Raw genomic sequence first — 20601 nt, forward strand, 5'->3', positions numbered from 1 at the left:
AGGTTATAGATTTCTTACAACCAGCCTGTAACTGCAAAATGGTGTTAAACTGTAAATCCTCATGCTCATACATTTACATAGCTCCCAACTCTTGAGAAGGCAAATGCTGGTCCATGCCACGAATCGCCGTCCTGGGGAGGGGTATAAGGGGAGGGGGTGTCCCCCTCCCCTTTTGAATTTTTTTGGAATCCTGGTGATGCCTACATGTAATTTGAGTAAATTGAATAGTAGGTGATAATTCATTCTTTCCCGTGGCATGAAAATGTTCGCTGCTCGCCCCAATGAAAAGAAATATAGGCTAATTTGAGGTCCAAATGATGCTGTAAAGGAGGTTTTATACTCTTTTATGCTAAATGCTAAAGAAATGACGGTTGCTAAGTCAAAATTTGATGCAAATTTTTTTATGTATACTTGACAATTACAATGCGGTTTTTTTCGGACGCTTGTGCGGGTCAGCGGGTTTGGGTGTTAGAATGCGGGTCTAATTCCCGCAAAATGCGGGTCAGTTGGGAGATCTGCATTTAATTTTAAATCAGAAAACGGAAAGGTTTAGACTAGTCCAGACGCGGTGGAACGGAAAAATTATTGGGGGCTAATGTGTGGAGACTATCTAAGCGGAGCGCCACCATCGGTTGGCGCGGAGCGTACAATAAAATTTTAGGTTTTTTTCAAATCCCCAGATGGCCGGAAACGGAACTTCCTGAGTGTTTTATGCTGCAAATACCTAGCCCTAAAATATGGGTCTCAAGCCTGCAATTTCTCAGATTGCACGAGAAAGTCTGTAAAAACATTGTAATTTGTATATTCGATGGTGTTTTAAGAGAGTAGCTATTACTCGTAGTGTACTCGCAAGGACGTTTTTGAGTGTAGTAAGGGCAGTGGCGGAGCTAGGGGTATTGGTCGGGGGGGGGGGGCGCTTTCGACACTATCTAAGCGGAGCGCCACCACAGGTTGGCGCGGAGCGTACAGAAAATTTTTGAGTAAAGATACTCTATAGATTGCAGGAAATGAGCCATTTCCGGGCCTTGCTAATTTACAGATAAACGGAGAATAAATAGGTGTCATTGCCATTTTGTCGGAAAATTACACCAACAGAGTATGACAAATGTCAATAGGTAGATGAGAGCGCAATAAAATAGTCAATAATCGCGAATAAGTAAAAAGTAGTGAAAAGCTGAAAAGGGCGCCAGCAGTCCCTTTGAGTCCGTAAGGGGGGGGGGGAGGGTTGCATCCGCCCCCTGATCGTATGGACGCTCCGCCACTGAGTAAGTGGATGTTGGAGAACTGGCTGAAATGAGGCAAGTCATTGTCCTAAGACGAAGTTGTGTTGCGCTTACCGGTATACTTACACTCACTGCTTCCACTTTTCACTGGCGTGAAGACGCGGTTGGGGTGAAAATGTGGTCTATAGCCAGGGGACGGGCCGAGGGTCCCCCAGCATTTACTAAAATTATTACACCTATATAGTATACGTGTGCATCGGACAGATCGACAAGTATGCATTGAAAAATTGGCAGATGCACGTTTCGGAGCCTTGGTAAATATTGGGGGTTGGGGGCTTATCATGCATTTGCCCCCTCAACTTTTGCATTGGGGGTGGGGCTAGAGCCCCCCAAGCCCCCCCCCCCGGTTCCGCCGCCACTGGACTAGTCTACCACTGCTATTCCTCTCGATTTTTTTAATTTCCAAACATATGATTTAGCGGATGTTCGGAAACACTTTTTGGCTCGCCTTTGGGGGGGGGCATGGCCCCCTTGCCCCCCCCCCCTTGGATCCGCCAGTGATACTATACCGGTATAAAACTAACAATAACAAACTAAAAATTAAGTTGATGTAGAAAGACATTCGAGAAATTGTGGACGTCGGTGTTACGGTCTTTAATGTTTCCCTACGCAATTTAAATGTGTATTATTCACATTAGACTGGAAATGTATCCTTATTGCTCTTTGAATCGTGAAACTTTCTGTAAAGACAATTTCTCTGGTCCTGTCAATTGTGTATACTATCAATGTCATTCATGCTCTCTCCACAATTATCTTCCTAGTTCACGGACACTTGTTTACCTTTTACCTTGTATAAGAAGCCGTTTCACACTTCCTGCACAGTTGAAATGCATGTAAACCTAAATTAATAGGATGTAGCTCACTGCGTCACTGAATTATACGCAGGTTACATCTAGGACTAGGGCTTCACTGTGTAATTCGGGGGAATGGTTGTGATTTCAGACCTAATTTAATACAGAAGAAATTATAGCTAACGTTTATAATATTAATACTTTATACTAGGCATAGTCAATTACGACCACATATGAGGTTGTTTTGTGTTTCCTATAAAGCATATATCCCCAAACTTCAAAGCGTACCTCTATTAAAGATGAAATAAACATATTCCAACAGGTACAAATAACTAACTTTGAAACTTTGCTTATAATAAGTAACCTAAGTTATAATGTGATATGTCACTCCTCATTATAGTGAATAACCTTTTCTTTGATGTCATCGTATCGGTGTACATGTGTAATGGAAGCACACAACGGGTGATGTGTGTACTATAAGGATTTGCAATATAGACGTGTAATAGTGTGCTGTTTATAACACACAAGTCGGAAACATTTCAGCCAAAATACAATCTACCAAATCCTCACAACTGAATGAATAATTATAACAGAAACTCTTTGTGATTGTCTCCGTTACATTGGGCGATGAATACCAGTGCTGCTTTGTTTAACTAACCGAGTTAGAAATAACACCTAAATACCATTGTTGCTTGCTACCGTCATACATCATTGACTAAGACAGACTGCACACACTATAAAGGAATTGGTCGTGATTAGCTGGGTTGTACCAATTTTTGCGTTTCTCCAAAGTAAAACTAATAATATGAACTTTACAAGGAAGTTCAAATGACTATGACGAGTAGAGGTTGGATTTAAGCAGTATTACTTTTTAAGGACAAATTTAATGTACATTTCTAAAAACCAATATTTTAACCGTTGGCTGTTATTCAAGCCATGTATAAATATAACAGAACTATGCACTGAATTGCTAAAACAGATGTACATTTGTTAAGACGTTGTCAATAGGCAATAGCATCGCTTCCATTATATACATCAGGCTAGCAAGACATGCCATCCTAACATATACCTATACTTTACTGTATAACATGAACCTACCCAGCAATCGCTCCCCCCTCCCCACCCCCCCCCTTGAGTACCCCGAAAATTAAATCTAATTAAAAGCAGGAAGTATCATCTAAAGCACTCTTTTCAGGTTGAAGAAAGCTAAGCGACCCTCCTCAATCTTCCTCCTGAAAGTTGGTCTGCCACGTACGGAGGCTGAATAAAGACATAGGAAGGGGTAAAAAGGTTTACTTTTATCTTTAAATTTTGACTTTTAATCTCAAAATTTTGACTTTGAAAGTCAACATTTTGGCATTTTTTTGTGACTTTTGAACTCATAATTTGGAGATAAAAAAAGGTGAACAATTGTAAACTTAAAGTAAAAATTTTTGAGACAAAAATGTTGAGATTTTGGGACACCTTATTTTCTCACCTTGGTTCTTACTAAGTCAGCCAATATACGTAATACAATACTCTCATGATTGTTCACTTTCTGCAACGTGGGAGTCATTTTGGGCAAATATTTTCTTTGTACCTCATATCGCTTCGAAGTGTTATAATGTTCCTTTTGTGAGAAGTGCCCCTTTTAAAATTCTTCCCCCTCCCCTTCATATTCCAATTTCTGCTCTATACATTACTGCTTAACTGTGGGATATATATTACTGTAGAGGTTAGGATTCCGCTTACCATGGGAACCCTATTGAACTGGTATAAGTTTTGTATAGAGCACTTTTACCGTTCTTCATCGGTCTATGGACGTAATATGTGATTCGTGTTAGTCGTGAATCTACTCTATGGACGTAATATGTGATTCGTGTTAGTCGTGAATCTATATAGCGATTCCTGTGACAGAAAGAAGAAGAAGAAGAAACCATAAGATACAAGACCCAGCCCGCACTTTGTGCATGGCTGGGTAAAAAAATGGCTTCTGATCTTAAGACTAAGAAAATGTATGTGGTGACGATGGTTCAATTCAAACGTAATCTCTGTATGTATATACATTAAATATGGATAGGATGGATGGATAAGATGTATGGGATTGATCGGAAGGATGGATGGATAGGATGGATGGATACATATGATGGATAGGATGAATTTATAGGATGGATGGATAGATAGGATGGATAGGATGGATGGTTAGGATGGATGGATAGAATAGATGTATAGTATGGATCGATATAATTTGATGGATAGGATGGATGGATGGATGGATGCATAATATGGATAGGATGGATGGATATGATGGATGGATAGGATGTATGGATACGATGGAGAGGATGCATGGATAGGAAGGCGAGGATGGATAGATGGATATGATAGATGGATAGCATGGATGTTTAGGATGGATGGGTAATATGGATAGGAAGGATGGATGGATAAGATGGATTGATAGGATGTATAGGATGGATTAATAGGATGGATAGGATGGATATATATAATGGATAGATATGATATATGGATAGGATGAATGGATAAAATGGATGGATAGGATTAATAGGATGGATGGATAGGATGGATGGATGGATGAGATGGATGGATTGGGTGGATATATACGATCAATGGCTAGGACGGATGGATAGGATGGATGGATAGGATGGGTATATAGGATTAATGTATAGGATGGATTGATAGGATAGATGAATAGGATGGATAGAATAGATGGATAAGATGGATGGATAAGATTGATCGGATGGATGGAAAGGATGGATGGATAGGATGAATGGATGTGATGAATTTATATGATGTATGGATAATCTGCATTCGATCGATGGAATGATTTGGATGTATAGGATGAATTGATATAATGGATGGATATTATGGATGGATAGGATGGACAGGATGGATGTATAGGATGGATGGATATGATAGATGGATAAGATGGATGGATAGGATTGATCTGATAAGATCGCAATTGGATGGGTGTAAAGAATGTGTAGCTATAATTGGATGGATAGGATGTATAGGATGGATGGATAGGATAGATGGATTAGATGGATCATTGTATACGCAGAGCCAATACAAAGTCCTAACTGTATCTGTATTTCATAACGCTGTGTTTTGCCGTAAATTAATTAGATGACAGTTGAAAAAACTAGTGCATTTCCAATCGCCAATTTGGTATTGTTGAAAAAAGCATCATCTAGCCAATTTTACCTAAAAATGTGCATTTTTCTCCTGTAACTAGACATGAAAAAGGCGCAAAATTCAATGGAGATTTATCACAAAATACGACAAAAATAGAACTTTTTACTGCTTTATTACGAAAATAAATGTTGTGAGATTAACCTTACCGCGTCATGGTGGCTGATGACGCCTTCTTTTGCATTATTCAAACATTTAAACCAGAGGGGTAGGTCGCAAGCAGTTTTGCAAAATTTCTTATGTCTGGCCTTCAGTTTTATGGGGGCGGGCTACAAGAAAACTGCTCTCTGAGCTCATTAACTCACTCGTTGAGGTCTGACTGTAGGCCTATGTCTACTTTGACCAAAACATGGGCTCGGCCTTTTTTCATTACAAAGATTTGAGATACAACTGAGGGCGCTACTGGCAAATACCTCAGAATTATTTCAACCTGTCTAGCCTAACTGCTTCCTAAGCTAGTAACTAGTAGTACAAGTAGGTGTATAAGCCCCAAAGTCTTAGGTTGTCCACTACTGGATGTCACCTACAATAAACGATATTCAGTGCTAGCGAACAAGAATTTAATCGTCATCCGTCACATAACGAACACATATTCGATCCCGTAGTAGTATCCAGTGATAGTAGTACTATATAGCAGTACTATCCAGTGATAGTAGGCTAATCATATAATATATCACACGCTAGGACCTAAACTGTTTGAAACGTGGTAACGAACTTAGCCGATTATACTATCTCTGTACAGCCTTAGTACTGTACAGTACAGTATTGCGAAGTTCGGAACACTGCGAAGTTCGGACACCCCTAAGAAATGCACGATTTTACCCTGATAACCTACAGCAAGAGCCAATTTCACGAAAAACTACGAAGCTGCAGCTATTTCCTCTCCAAAATAACCTGTGTGCTAGCAAGTACTTACATATTTGTCTCTAAAAGGAAGTTATAGTTTTGGGGTTGTTTAAATCTTAGGTGTCCGAACTTCGAAGTGTCCATGCTACTGCAATTCGACCATTTCTCTGCAAACCCTAACTTCACATAAAGCTGCCAAAAATGCATCAAATCAGTCAAAATCTTTGAAAAGTTTCAAATGAAAAACATATTGTTACCTTATAGAGCCTAGATGATAAACTTCCGCAGGGAAATTGAATCAACAGTAAAAAGATAGTTTTGGATTCGTAAACGTTAATTAGATTTCGTTTACGAACCATTTTGTGAATGGTCCTGGCCGCGTAATTTTTTTTCCTAGGAGGGTTAGGGGCAATTATCATATATAGGCGTATCCAGACCCTCGCGCATGCGTGTTACTCGTAAAAAGTTTTATGGCTAGTAGTAGTACATACAGTGTGTGCGACGCGATTCAAATTTTGCACATGTATACGTATATGCGTTCATGCAGCGATGGAGACCTGTTCGACTGACACCCAGATTTTAGACACAATGTACGGATTTCATATGTTGTCATCAATGTGCGCGACGGACATTAATTTAATGGTTTGGTTAATGTTAATCTGCTAGCATACATTACATGCATTTCTAGCTTCACGGTAAACTTTAATGTTACGGTAAACATTAAAATTCTATACATGATACTAATATAGTAGGCCAACATACAAAATTAAGCCTGCTTTTATGAACTATCAGTTCTATCAGATATTACTATCAGATATTAAATCACCAGCCGCAGACTATTAAGTCCCCTACATTAGCCACAACATCTCCAGAAAATTAATAATTGAAGTGACGATTTGATCGCGCTTTAATTTGTATTTCTTTAGCTTGCGTCCCATCACTTATATTATTCAATTCTCACTTGGTAATCCTTGGCCAAAAAGCAACTGCATTACGTGTAAATCTGTATAGCGGAGATCTTGCTTTGTACAGCGTACATAGTGCCCACACGTGTATTACAGCGATCAATGAGTAACGCGTGTGTATGAGTAACACGCATGCGCGAGGGTTTGGATACGCCTATATATGATAATTGCCCCTAACCCTCCTAGGAAAAAAAATTACGCGTCCTGGCCACAAAATTTTACGGGATTCTTACCCTCAACTTCATGGAGTTTGGAAAGCGGAAATTGCAAATAAATCAGTTCATATCCCTACACTAGTTTGGAGTGCCCTAATTGCAAATAAACGAGTGCATATCCCGTCCTACACTAGCATCTTTTGAGGGAAAAAAAGTTTGTATTAAAGTACCTTTGTTAACAGGTACTTGTGGTTACGAGTCATGCAATTGACTAGTTTTGCATAATTCTACTAGGTAAAGTCAACTGATATTCTTATAATCCTTGTTTGTGAATGTATATAGTGCTCTGATCTTAGCTGGTGATGTCACTAATCATCCTTTGCGAGATGGACACCAGTCTATTGCAGAGTACCGATGGAGATGCAGCCTATAGATGTATCTATTATTGTTTGTCCCGAACATATTTAGTTATATAGAGGCATAGTAACTGGGAGAGAGGGGGAGGGGCGGGGACGTCTTCATAACGGTTATGGTACGGTATCATGGATAGGCCTACGTGGTAGGCTTACGTGGGCTTGTTATTCACGTTCTACTTGCCAGATATAAACTTTATTGAGAAAATGATTGATAGAATTGGGACAGGGCCCACCTTCACGGGTCACTTCTCGCATAACGAACGGGATTTCTCCGCGACGGAATACCTCGCGACGAAATGAATTTGGATAACCGAATGAACTTGGACAACGGAATGAAATTGAAGAACGGAGTGAAATTAGACGACGGGAGTTTCCTCGAATGCAACTTAAGTTTCCGCGATGGCAACCTAAGTTTTCGCGACGGCAACATATTCTGCAACTGTAACATAAATCATAAATGTGGTACAAACGGCGTGCATTACGATTGACCTTAACCTTTGACGTTGAATTTATGAAACGCCTAACCATGTTTTTACATAAAGTTTACCTTCCGCTCGCACACATAAACTGTATGCTTGTTCAAGCCTCAAGGTACGGTAGGTGCTTGCAAACTATGGTTCGTTAATATGCAGCCATTATTTTACGCGCTGGTACTGTACCAACATGATCTTTCCGTGTTCGCTTTCTCTACTTATATGCTTCAAAACACTGGTACTTACATCTTGATAATTCGAGTTGGTAACTATAAGTTGAACACAGGTAAGTGTTTATCATTTTATTTATTAATTAATATCTAGGAGACTAGGACTTCAATAATTTGACTATTAGTATTATTATCATATTAAATGTCTTCTACAGTACAACTAATAGTACAAGTACAGTACTAGTGTAGCCTGTAGGACAAGCGTAAGTACGTTACTAGTAATACTAAACGGAAGCTATGTGTGTCGACCATAGTCTTCAGAACGATGTTAATATGGTTGCCCTACAAAATTTCATGATAGCGTTGAAATATTGTAAACCACCATATTGAATTAATTCAACTATCACTGTTCAGAACCGTAACTGTGTATAGCAAAGGCTTCACAGTTAATGCACCTTCGTTATTGACGCACCTTCAAAATCAAATATTACTAGCAACATACAGCAGGCAACCTAGCCTAAACTGTTTGCAGCAAAGAAGAGTTACATATTTGATGAGTTTTATTCCATTTCAGTTATATGCTGATCAAATTGTGGTTTTCTAAGCTTTCAACATCCTCCCCCCAGTTTTGCACATGTTTTTGGCATTTGGAAATCTTACTCTCAAATAAAACCCAAAATTACCTCAGGACAACATACAAATTACGATACCATTAGTACATTACCACATACCACTACTCTCTGGGCCCTGACCTGTCTGAGCTAAGACTAGTCTCAGAGCATAGTAAACAGTATCCAAAGTCAATGGATGTATGTACTTAGGCCTACACTTCAGTTAGCTTATCAACGAATGTGTTAATTTAGGGGTATGAAAGAACTAGACATGGCAGACATTTTGTAGTCAAATTCTGCTCAATTGGTCTTGCATATTGGCACAGAACAATTAATATTTTGAGATCATTAGCATTCCTATCTTAAAGGGGAGTGGGGTAGCGGCAGGAACCAAGGTGAGTGCAGATTTTGCATATACAATGTACGGAATCAATTATTTTCTCTTTTTTGGCCACCTTAGTACTGCCCAGTAGTTTAGCTACTGTATTACTCTGCAATGAATTTGGCAGTCAATGTTCTGTAAAATTCTGTACACCAAGTGCTTTTGAGAAGCAGAAATACATGTAAGCCTATCACATGTAGGTTAACTTGAGCAATAATGGTAGTTGAAGTAAACTATGTGCAGGTCTAAACATTACAGGTGCTCTATGATTATATATGTGTCTAACACAATCAGTGGTCAAAATGCTAGGCCTGGGCAACACTACCTAGGCATCTGTTTATAGCATTAGCAAACTGGCAACTATATAAGGCTAATCATACCAGCATGAGTACTCAAGAATCAAGTGTAATATTATTGTTGCTACTGAGCTTATCATTGCTACAGTACCATTTACTGTAGGTCCTGAGGTAGTTTCCAGTTACAGTTTCCAGGCTGGGTCAACCACATTTCATGTATTTTGAATACACTTATTCCAAGTTTACTGAGCTATCCTTACAACAAAATGTCATGTACATTGATTACTGTTGCTTAGCAAGCTTCGTGAAACTAGTGTCAAACACTCATATATCTATATAGGACCTACAGTAGCTTTAAGTCGTATATAACTTTAATATGAGTAAATAGCTCACTTTGTGACATTAATAGGACCCCAACAGGGTCCATCCCAGTAATCTCAGGTCTAAAAGTCTAAATTTTGACCAAATACTCATTTAAGACAACAGAAATCACTAAAGCGTGATATCACAGAACTTCATTCCTGAAATATCAATTGCTACACTATATATGCTTTTAGCATTTAAGCATTTAAGCCATTAACATACTGGATTTCAGCCAAATTGCGAAAAATCACAATTTTGCATAAAGGTTTGGTCAATTAATTGCTCCCATTGACTTGCACTACGTAGGCTAATTGAGCTGCGATACCTGTACTATTTGTAATATGTTGCATATCTGTTAGCAGTCCTGTCTCCTATATATTAGCATGTATGATAGCATACATACATGGCATGAATGTTAGCATACATGTATGATAGCATACATGTTAGCTTGTAGGCTATGTAAGCAGTATGATACCATACATGTATGTTAGCATGAATGTTAGCATGTATGTTAGCATGTATGCTAGCATGTATGTAAGCATGTATGATAGCATACTGTACATGTATGTTAGTATGTATGATTGCAAGTATGTTAGCCTGTATGTAAGCCTGCTTGTTAGCCTGTATGTTTGTGTGTTTGTTAGTGTGTATGCTACCGTGTATGTTAGCGTGTATGTTAGCATGTTATAACCAGTATGATAGCATGTATGTCAGGCTGTATGTTAGCCTGTTTTTTAGCATACATGTAAGTTAGCATACATGTAAGTTAGCATGTATGTGAGCATACATGTATGTTAGCATGTACTGTATGATAGCATGAATGTTAGCATGTGTGTTAGCATGGATGATAGCATGTATGTCAGCATGCATGATAGCATACATGTATGTTAGTATGTATGATAGCAAGTATGTTAGCCTGTATGTAAGCCTGCTTGTTAGCCTATATGTTAGCATGTTTGTTAGTGTGTATGCTAGCGTGTATGTTAGCATGTTATAAGCAGTATGATAGCGTGTATGTCAGGCTGTATGTTAGCCTGTTTTTAGCATAATGTAAGTTAGCATACATGTTAGCATACATGTATACATATATGTTAGCTTGAAGGCTATGTTAGCATGTAAGATAGCAAGTATGTTAGCATGTATGTTAGCAAACATACATGTAAGCATATACAGTATGTTAGCATGTATGATAGCATACATGTATGTTAGTGTGTATGATAGCAAGTATGTTAGCCTGTTTGTTAGCCTGTATGTTAGCATGTTAAAAGCTGGTAGCATCTATGTCAGGCTGTCAGTCTGTTTGCTAGCATACTGTACATGTTGTATGTTAGCATGTATGTTAGCATGAGCATATGTAAGTTAGCATACTGTACATTAGCATGTATGTTAGCATGCTATAAGCAACATGAAGGACTTAAACACTTTTTGGTTCCTTGCTTTAGCAAAAGGAACCTATGTACATAGTCAACTAGATCTGCCATAGTGAGAGGGTGTGCCCTATTGTTCTCAGTGCCTGTAAAGGTCACCAAAGGTCAGTTAGGGGCCAAAAACCAAAACGATAAACAAGCAATAACTCCCATTGACAGGGTGCGACATGATTGTTATTTTGGAACTTGTAATATAATGTATACTTGTAAATAACGTAGGGGATAATTTTTCAACTTAACAGTGGTGTGATCCAAGGTCAACAAAGGTCAGTTAGGGGTCAAAAACAGGTGTTTTTGTGATAACTTGAGAACAAAATGTCCGTCAAGGTTGGGAGTTACACTAAATGTAATCCAATAGTGGACCCGCATCTTTGTGACCGTTGACCTTAGGTTGACCTCTGGTGACCTGTATAAGCTTCTTTAGTTGTTTGAATTTCTTGTGGCCATCCAGATCATAAATGGTCTTTCGATCAAAAATGTCCATGGGTTGACCCCTGTGCGACCTTCAGGTGCAAAGTTGACAGATACAATTAAGTTTTTTTTTATTTTTTTTTTTTTTAAATATATGCTCTATTTAGGAGATATATACAGGACAAAATAAAAAAAAACAAGTTTGTCAATATTTAACTATATGATAGAGTTATACATGCTCTAAAGAAGAAACTAACTCCCGCTTCGATCGGACACCCGGTTCGTAAGTTATGAGGTGCCAAAGGTTGGATTTGATACCTTTTTAGCAATAACATTGTGTGTGTACATTGGAGTTCATAACAATTTTAGGATGAAGTGCACATCAAAGGGAACATTTTTCATAAAAACTGTCATGCTATCCAAGATCATTCAAGGTCTCTTATGGACAAAAACCTGCCCACTGATGGGGTGCAATACGGTAAAAAAAAGGTCACTTATGGGTCAAAAACTCAGTCTCCAAACTGATAAAAATTGTCCATGGTTGATCCCTGTGCCACCTTCATGCGCAAAGTTATCAGAGGTCAAGGTTTTGTTTAGTTTTGAGAGGTGGATCTCATGACCTACTGTAGGAATATACAGTAAAAGTAATACTTATAGGTGTCTACAGGTGCAGTGCTGTACCCATTGACTACTGGAAATGTACATGTATATATGTACAGTATACTCCAGTAGTCTATGAGTACGGCAATGCCCCCTTACACACCAAGAGCCTGTACAGTATTACCTTAAGTATAACTGTAGACACTACAGTCTTAGTCATTGATAATATTGCACTGCTCAGGACTTACACACACAGAAGTATGACTTTACTGTATAACTGTAGACACTAAAGTAGTCATCGGCTACTACACTACCTCTAACAAACCCACAGGTATTTCTGTATAACTTTACATACTGTACTACAGTAGTCATTGAGAACTGCACTGCTCTTTGCACACCCAGAGGTGCTACTTTACCTATAACTGTAGACAATACAGTAGTCATTCAGTACTGCACTGCCCCCTTACACACCCAGAGGTATTTACTTACTTGTACAGTACATTAGTCATTGAGTACTGCACTGCCCCATAACACACCCAGAGGTATTTACTGTATAACTGTACTTACTATCCAGTACTGCACTGTTCCATTGCGCACCCAGAGGAATTACTGTACCTTACTGTATAACTGTAGACACTACAGTACTTAGTCATTGAATACTGCACTACCCCCTAACACACCCACAGGTATTTCTTTCAGGAACTTTACATACTACAGTAGTCATTGAGTACTGCACTGCTCTTTGCACACCGCCCAGAGGTATTACTTCACTGTTTAACTGTAGACACTACAGTATGTAGTCATTGAGTACTGCACTGCCCCCTAACACACCCAGAGGTATGACTTTACTGTTTAACTGTAGACACTATGTACAGTAGTCATTGAGTACTGCACTGCTCCCTAACAAACCCACAGGTATTTCTTTCCTGTATAACTTTACATACTGTACTCACAGTAGTCATTGAGAACTGCACTGCTCCTTGCACACCCAGAGGTATTACTTAACTGTATATTGTACCTATTGTACTACAGTAGTCATTCAGTACTGCTCTGCTCTTTGCACACCCAGAGGTATTACTTTACTGTATAACTATATAGACGCTACAGTAGTCATTGAGTACTGCACTACTTCTTACACACCCAGAGGTATTACTTTACTGTATAAATGTTGATACTACAGTAGTCATCGAGTGCTGTACTGCTCCCCTACACACCCAGAGGTAATACTTTACTGTATAACTGTAGACACTACAGTAATCATTGAGTACTTTACTGCTCCCTTTCACACACATCTCAGGTCTTATTTTACTGTATAACTTTAGATACTTGTAGTCATTGAGTACTGAACTGCTCCAGTTGCACACCCAGAGGTATTACATAACTTTATAATTTTCCTACTACTCTTTGAGTGCTGCACTACTCCTTGCACACCAAGATGTTTTACTTTACTGTATAACTGTAGACATTACAGTACCATTGAGTAAGTGCACTGCTCCCTTTCACACCCAGAGGTATTACTTTATATGAATGGACTGTAATGTAACATTTGTGGACAATGGAACATACATACGTTTATATGACCTGTCTAATATGTTTTCTTTAATGTACGGACTTCTTTACATGTTAAGTTCGTATTGACTAATGTACAACGTATTTAAGTTATTTACCAGTCATTGCGGGAAAAAACCCACAATTTCTCCTTTTCTTGAATAGCCTATCCAAGCCCACCGTACATAATTGTAGAAGGATGTGACCATACACAGTATTGTGTACTTGACGTCGCAAGAGCAGGAAACGTGACGTGTTCAAGTCGAACTCCAATGGAGAACTTAGGAAAACTATCCTGCTCTGCTCTGTCTCTAACAGAGCTGGAAAGGACATCAACAGAAAAGTGAGGAATCTTTGACATTTCTCTTACAACAAACTTCAAAATTTTATCAGCGCCTGAAAGAGGGATCACAATTAGAGTGTTTTATACATAGGACAAAATTCAGATGTTTTCAAGTCCTCTATAAAAGTAGCAAGAATAGACCTTCAAACGACATACAGTAGGTGTTTGTTTGCTATCAATGCTTTGTTATCGGGTTAAAACTAAACTATGTGCGATATATTTATATTTAAAAAGAGAATCTTGTTTTTCATAGCAGAAGACGGTAAACCCATCTCTCTAGATATGTAATAGAACGTGACGATAAGGATGTTCGGATTCAGAGAAATCAAATAGCCAGGGTTTATTGACCTGAAATTACATTAGAATTGATCTAAATATTCTCTTTTATCTAGTTCTAAGAGGTGAATGATTTTGCAATTGTGAGATCCAGGAGCCTGCTCGTGTAGTTAGAATACAGCCCGCATTTTCAGTGAATTTTATGTCTGATAGAAGTTATGCTTCTAAATGAATGGCTAGTTTGCATCTCCAATGACTTCTTCTTCGATCCAACTTATGTTTTCTAAATCTGACTTTAAGCTCCATCAGAACAACTTTATTGTTATCTGCTTCTCTATATCGCCAAAAGGCTAGTCTTTTCTCACACACTGATGAATACTGATATGTTTTTAGTCAAAATCTATCTGAAATTGGTGCCTTATCTTCATTACCACTTGGAAAGTGCAGTTGATTTTATTGAAAAATTGTTCTGTCTTTGTGATAATGTTATTCCTTTCAGATCCTCACTTAATATTTTCAAATGCTTAATTTCAAATTGCCGTTTAACACGCGTTTTTCCTATTTACAGACAACAAGGGGACTTCGGGTTCATCGACAGTTGCTGTGGTTACAACCATAATTGTAGTACTTCTAATTCTGGTGGTTTTGGTCGTCTGTATGAAAGGTACCATGGTGCATAGCACAATTACTTTGCAATATATAGCAAAGTTTGTTAGCTATTCTCTTGTATTCTATTTGTATTCATTGCATCTACATTATCCTTATTGACTAACAGAAAAATATAGTAACTATTTTTTATGTTTTTTATTTTGATGATAATAGTAACCGTTGCATTGATGATGGCATTTGTGTGTATGTGCGCCTTTGTGATGCCCAGCTTGTAAACATGATATCTCAAGAAGGGTGGTTCGGACTAATATCATATGTTATGTGTAGACTTACCACATTGAGTACAAGAAGCCTATTGTTTTTGGTGAAGGTCAAGGGTCATTTGGGGTCATGAGGAGTCAAATTGTAAAAATCTGGTAAACACAATATTTCAAGAAAGGAAGGTCGGACCAACTTCATATTTGGTGAGCTTAAATTCACATTCAGTACAAGAATCCTATTGTTTTTGGTGGGGGTCAAAAGTCTTTTTAGGTCACCAAGGATCAAATTGTGAAAACCTTGTAAACACGATATCTCAAGATGGGAAGCATGGGCATACCTCATATTTGATGTGTAAAAGTACCAAATTAAGTCAAAGAAGCCTATTGTTTTTGGTGGAGGTCAAAGGTCATTTGGGGTCACTAGGGGTCAAATTGTGAAAACCTTTTAAACATGATGTGTCAAGAAGGAAAGCATGACGAACAGACCTTATATTTAATGTGTAGAAGAACCTTATTGATTAAAAGAAGCTCATTTTTTTCGGGGAAGTGGAAGGTCATTTGGGGTCATCAGAGGTCAAATTATGAAAACCTTGTAAACATGATATCTCAATATTAGAAGCTTGGGCAGATCGCATAGTTGGTATGAAGGTGTATTGCATTGAGTGAAAGAAGCCCATTGATTTTGGTGGAGCTCAAGGTTCACTTGGGGAAAACAGGTCAAATGGTGAAAGCTTTGTAAACATGATCTTGCAAGAAGGGAACCTTGGACAAGTTAAGGAGCCTATTACTGTTTTTGGTGGAGGTCTAAGGTCATATGAAGACAACAAATGCCAAACATTTACTTCACTCCCCTCTTACCTGTCTCTCTACACTAACACACCTTCCTAACATAATATCGTAAGGGAAGCTTGGGCAGATCGCATATTTGGTATGTAATTGTACCACATTGGGCGGAGGTCAGTGGTCGTTTGAGTTCACCAGGTGTCAAATTGTGAGACCCATGTTTTACACAATATTCAACAAGGACAGATGTCATATTTAGTATCTTGATGTATCTATCACATTTAGTACAAGATGCCTGTTGTTGAGGTGAATGGTAATTTCAGGACAGCCTCTGTCATTGTGACTTTTTTTTAACATCACACTGCTTTTCACTGTATTACTATAAAGTTCAAGTATGTTGTACACCCTCACTGTACATGATGTCAGATTCATGAAGAAAACTGCTGATGTTACATCATCGAAACCTTGATGCATCTTTGCATTCTGGTTCATTAACCTTACATAAATTATTCCTGCAGTGTTAAACTTCCGAAAGAGGTGGAGGAAAATTGTGGAAGAAGAAGAGGTAAGACCGTTATATCTGAAAATATAAATAATATCAAGGGAAACAAAATATATAAAGCTGTTAAACATACTGTAACGCTAATTCAGTCTAAGATTCCGGGGGCACTTAAATATTCCCTACTGAGGACTGGTGGTGGTATGGAAACAAATGCGGCTTGGATGGTTGTATGTTAGTAACAAGGAGCCTTTAATCTCGCTATTACATGCAAAGAATATAACACATAGATAAACTTAGGTAAAGAAACACGCGCTGAGATTTTTTAATCTATTACTATATTCAGTCACGGTACATACAATAGAAAATGGTTACAAACGTGTCACTTGTCTGATGATCACCAAACACGTGGAAACTCAGAGACTACACATGATTAAACAAAATATACTATATTAACTTGCAGTACCTCTATTTATTGAGCATTTTTGATGCCGGAAGTGAACAATTGAATTAATCGATACACCTAATGTGTTGCAACAACAAGTTAACATTATACTCATTTGAAATAACATTCCTTCCAATGGATAGTTTCATGTTGTAATAGATATAAGTAATACATGCAACTGTCAGGAAATCCTTTCCCTACCAGTTTTGTGTTGAGAATAACATGTACTGTACATTACGATCTTCCCTGCAGCAAATACCACCCATTCCCCCTGTTCTTAGCCAAAAACAGGGAAGATTAAATATTTACCTGAGTTGGTAATGCTAGCCATACTGAACTCTCCTCTGCACAAATTCATGATTAAAGAAACACAGTGTATTTTGTCAGTGGTCCAGCCAAACTTGTCTTCACACACAGGAAAGTAGTACCGGCCATTAAGGCACTTGTGTTTACAATCATATAGGTGACTGGTCAACTCAAGGATGAATCCTAACGACAGTATTTGGGATAGTTTATGCTATCAAGTAACAAATTATTAATGCTTGAGTGAATTTGATGAAGACAGTTTTTCTATAGGCTAGCTTGACTGCCATGTAGACTCTGAGTACATTTATATAAGAATACGGTACAACCTACGGTTACTTAGCAACATCAAACATATTATGTTAACTTGTATCCTATTTAGTAGAAAATGTTAATTACATAGTCAAATTATTTGCAGATAGTGACTTCAAATTGATAATTTTATTGATAATATGTTTGAAAGTATCATTACCTCTCTCTTGTTTAGATGTTGCCCAAGACTAAGACTCACCGCACACCTGGTAAGTCTGATGTACAAGTTATTGTAAGCTGAGTGCAGTGAATGCTGCAAACAATACCTTCAATTGCTTTAAGATACTGTTAAATACCACGCATAAATTAATTTCAACATACATATCCTCTACAAATGATAATGTATAATAATGTAACTGGTTCCATTGACTTTATTGCTGTCATATTAAATTCATGTTGCAATTAACTTTACCAAATGGTGATTGATTAATGACACAATAATTTCACGGTTCCTTTTGTATTTCAGTATTTATGGTTTATGAAAATAAGATATGAACATTCTGAATACATCAGAATGCGCCCCTCTTCAGATAACAGTTATGACCCAATGATGACTCCCAAATGGTCTGGGCCAAGAAGTTTTTTTTTTTACACATCTTTGCCAAATGTTGGAATCGATTGTCTCTTTGCAATTAAAGCAGCGGTTCAAATAACCATTTAGTTTGAGAACGAATCTAAAGTTAAGCAATTCAATTAACATATCAAGACATTTTCTACAGCAAAATTTGGTTGAGCAGCTACCAATAATGACATTCCAATTAAAAGAAAAAAACTCTCATATGACCATTTTCATTATTGTATTTATTCCTGATATAAAATAAGATTGTTACTAATCACACTTTTCTGGTTTCCTACAGAGGAGGAACAATTCATCAAGGAACTAAAGGCAAAGTATGAGATACTTTATCACTCCGTACAACCATTGCCTTACATCAGAGACAGAATGTATTGTGTTGATAAAGTATATGTTTATAGCGGCATTGAACGGTTAGTTCAACAAGCACATGGAAACAAAATGTGGAAACTTTTAGAGTCACATCATGAACTACTAAAGAAACCTGAGAATTGTGGTAGGCAAATTATAGAGGGCGAACCTGGATACGGAAAATCAACACTGACACTACAGCTTGCATACGATTGGTGCCAAAGAGTTCCAAAATCCCCTTTAAGTAACGTACCGATACTTATTTACCTGCGGCTAAGACAACTGAGAGGGGTGAAGTCAATATACCAAGCAATACGGCGTTTTATATTACCCAGAGACTCAGATCTGAGTGAGGTTATAGTGGAATCAATCATAAAGAATTGTTCAGGTGTGTTGGTTATTTTAGATGGATTTGACGAATACCCTGATAAAGACGATCAAGAGACTGATATTTCTCTTATCCTTCGGAGAGAAATGTTGCAGGATATAGACGTCATTCTGACTACCAGGCCTTTCTACTTACCGAAAGAATTTGCACCGCATACTGATCGAATACGTTTAACAGGTTTCAACGAGGACATCCGAGATCAATATATTCGAAAAGCAGTTGTACACGGTGACGAACAAGCTGCCAGGGAAATAATACTTAAACTCCAAGGAAACCCTCTACTTGGTGACTTGTGTCAAGTTCGTTTGTTGTTTGTTTTGTTTGCTCACATGAGCCACGAGAACAAAGACTTGAAGACATTCAAATCAGTTACTAGCTTCTTTCGTAATGTGATAGCTTGCTTACATAGTCATTTGATGAACAAACCAATTGAAAAGGTATGTTTTGACTTAAAACATGATGAGTTGAACAAGGTTGCTTTTGAGGCATTGAGCGGTAGAAACCAACTGATTGTGTGGGATAGTACTTCCCTGAGAAAACGACTTGGGGATGACTTTTATGAGCAGTATCTTAAAACTGGAATATTTTTTGAGGAAGAAATACTGACTGGTGATCAATTTCTCTACAAAAAGGAAGTCAGATTCTTCCACAAATTGTTCTGTGAGTGGTATGCTGCCCACTACATTGCTGATTATCTATCTCAAGAATCTTCAACCTCTGCCACAACAGAGAGCCAGAGTGTAGCTGAACTGCTCCGTTATTTGGATCCCTTTGAACTTCACTATGTTTACAGATTTGCCTGTGGTCTTAATAAGACTGCTTCGGGTAAAATTGTAAATTATCTGCAAAACAACCTTAAACATAAAAAGTTTGCTATGATGTGTATGCTGGAACAAGACTATAAAAGTGAGAATATTGTGGATGCAATCACAAAGTTGGCCTCTAAAGTGGTCCAGGTACATGGCGATGACAGTGAACTACATCAGAGATCTACTTTACAAGTTTTGGAATTTGCGAGTGCAACACAGGTGAAGTAATTTTCTTTCACTGCAATCAAGACATATTTCCTCAGGTTTGTGGTCATGTGGTCACGGTCTTGTACTGTTATTGTACAATATAATTATAATCAGTGTGTCCTTATACCTACAAAAAACAGTGCAAAACTTCCAGCCTCCACCGGGATTCGAACCTTTGCCCTCTCATGTACTTAAGTACTTGGTTTATTTTTCTGCCAAGTCCTGTTTTGATTTTTCAAGTTTGCGCTGCATTTCTTGAAAGTTATATAATAGCAATCGATTCATGAGATCAGATTGCCAACTGTATACATATATCTTCAGAGGTTGAATCCCAAAATAATGACTTAATGACCATACAGTAGGAACGTAAACAATTTCAAATGCTAACAACACTTAGTGTCGATGTCATTACCAATAATGTCACTTGATTTATTGCTTTCATGTGGCCATACTGCCAACTAATAAATGAACACACTATGACATAGACAATCCAAACCATATTAGAATAATTTGAGTTTT

At 37.9% G+C, this 20601-nt stretch overlaps 1 protein-coding gene across 5 annotated transcripts in view; it reads left to right on the plus strand.

Moving 5' to 3' along the window:
* Positions 1 to 20601, plus strand: part of LOC139970014 (NACHT, LRR and PYD domains-containing protein 3-like) — a 52014-nt gene that overhangs the window by 18486 nt on the left and 12927 nt on the right. For 2 of the 5 annotated variants that reach the window (XM_071975531.1, XM_071975528.1), the window contains exons 2-6: positions 14089 to 14266; positions 15111 to 15206; positions 16713 to 16759; positions 17929 to 17962; positions 18611 to 20094. In XM_071975531.1, coding sequence (XP_071831632.1) covers positions 15200 to 15206; positions 16713 to 16759; positions 17929 to 17962; positions 18611 to 20094 — 1572 coding nt within the window. In that variant the 5' untranslated portion in view covers positions 14089 to 14266; positions 15111 to 15199. The other 3 variants (XM_071975527.1, XM_071975530.1, XM_071975532.1) reach the window with 3 other exon arrangements.

This window comes from Apostichopus japonicus, chromosome 7 (assembly GCF_037975245.1).
Source record: "Apostichopus japonicus isolate 1M-3 chromosome 7, ASM3797524v1, whole genome shotgun sequence".
Classification (NCBI taxonomy): domain Eukaryota; kingdom Metazoa; phylum Echinodermata; class Holothuroidea; order Aspidochirotida; family Stichopodidae; genus Apostichopus; species Apostichopus japonicus.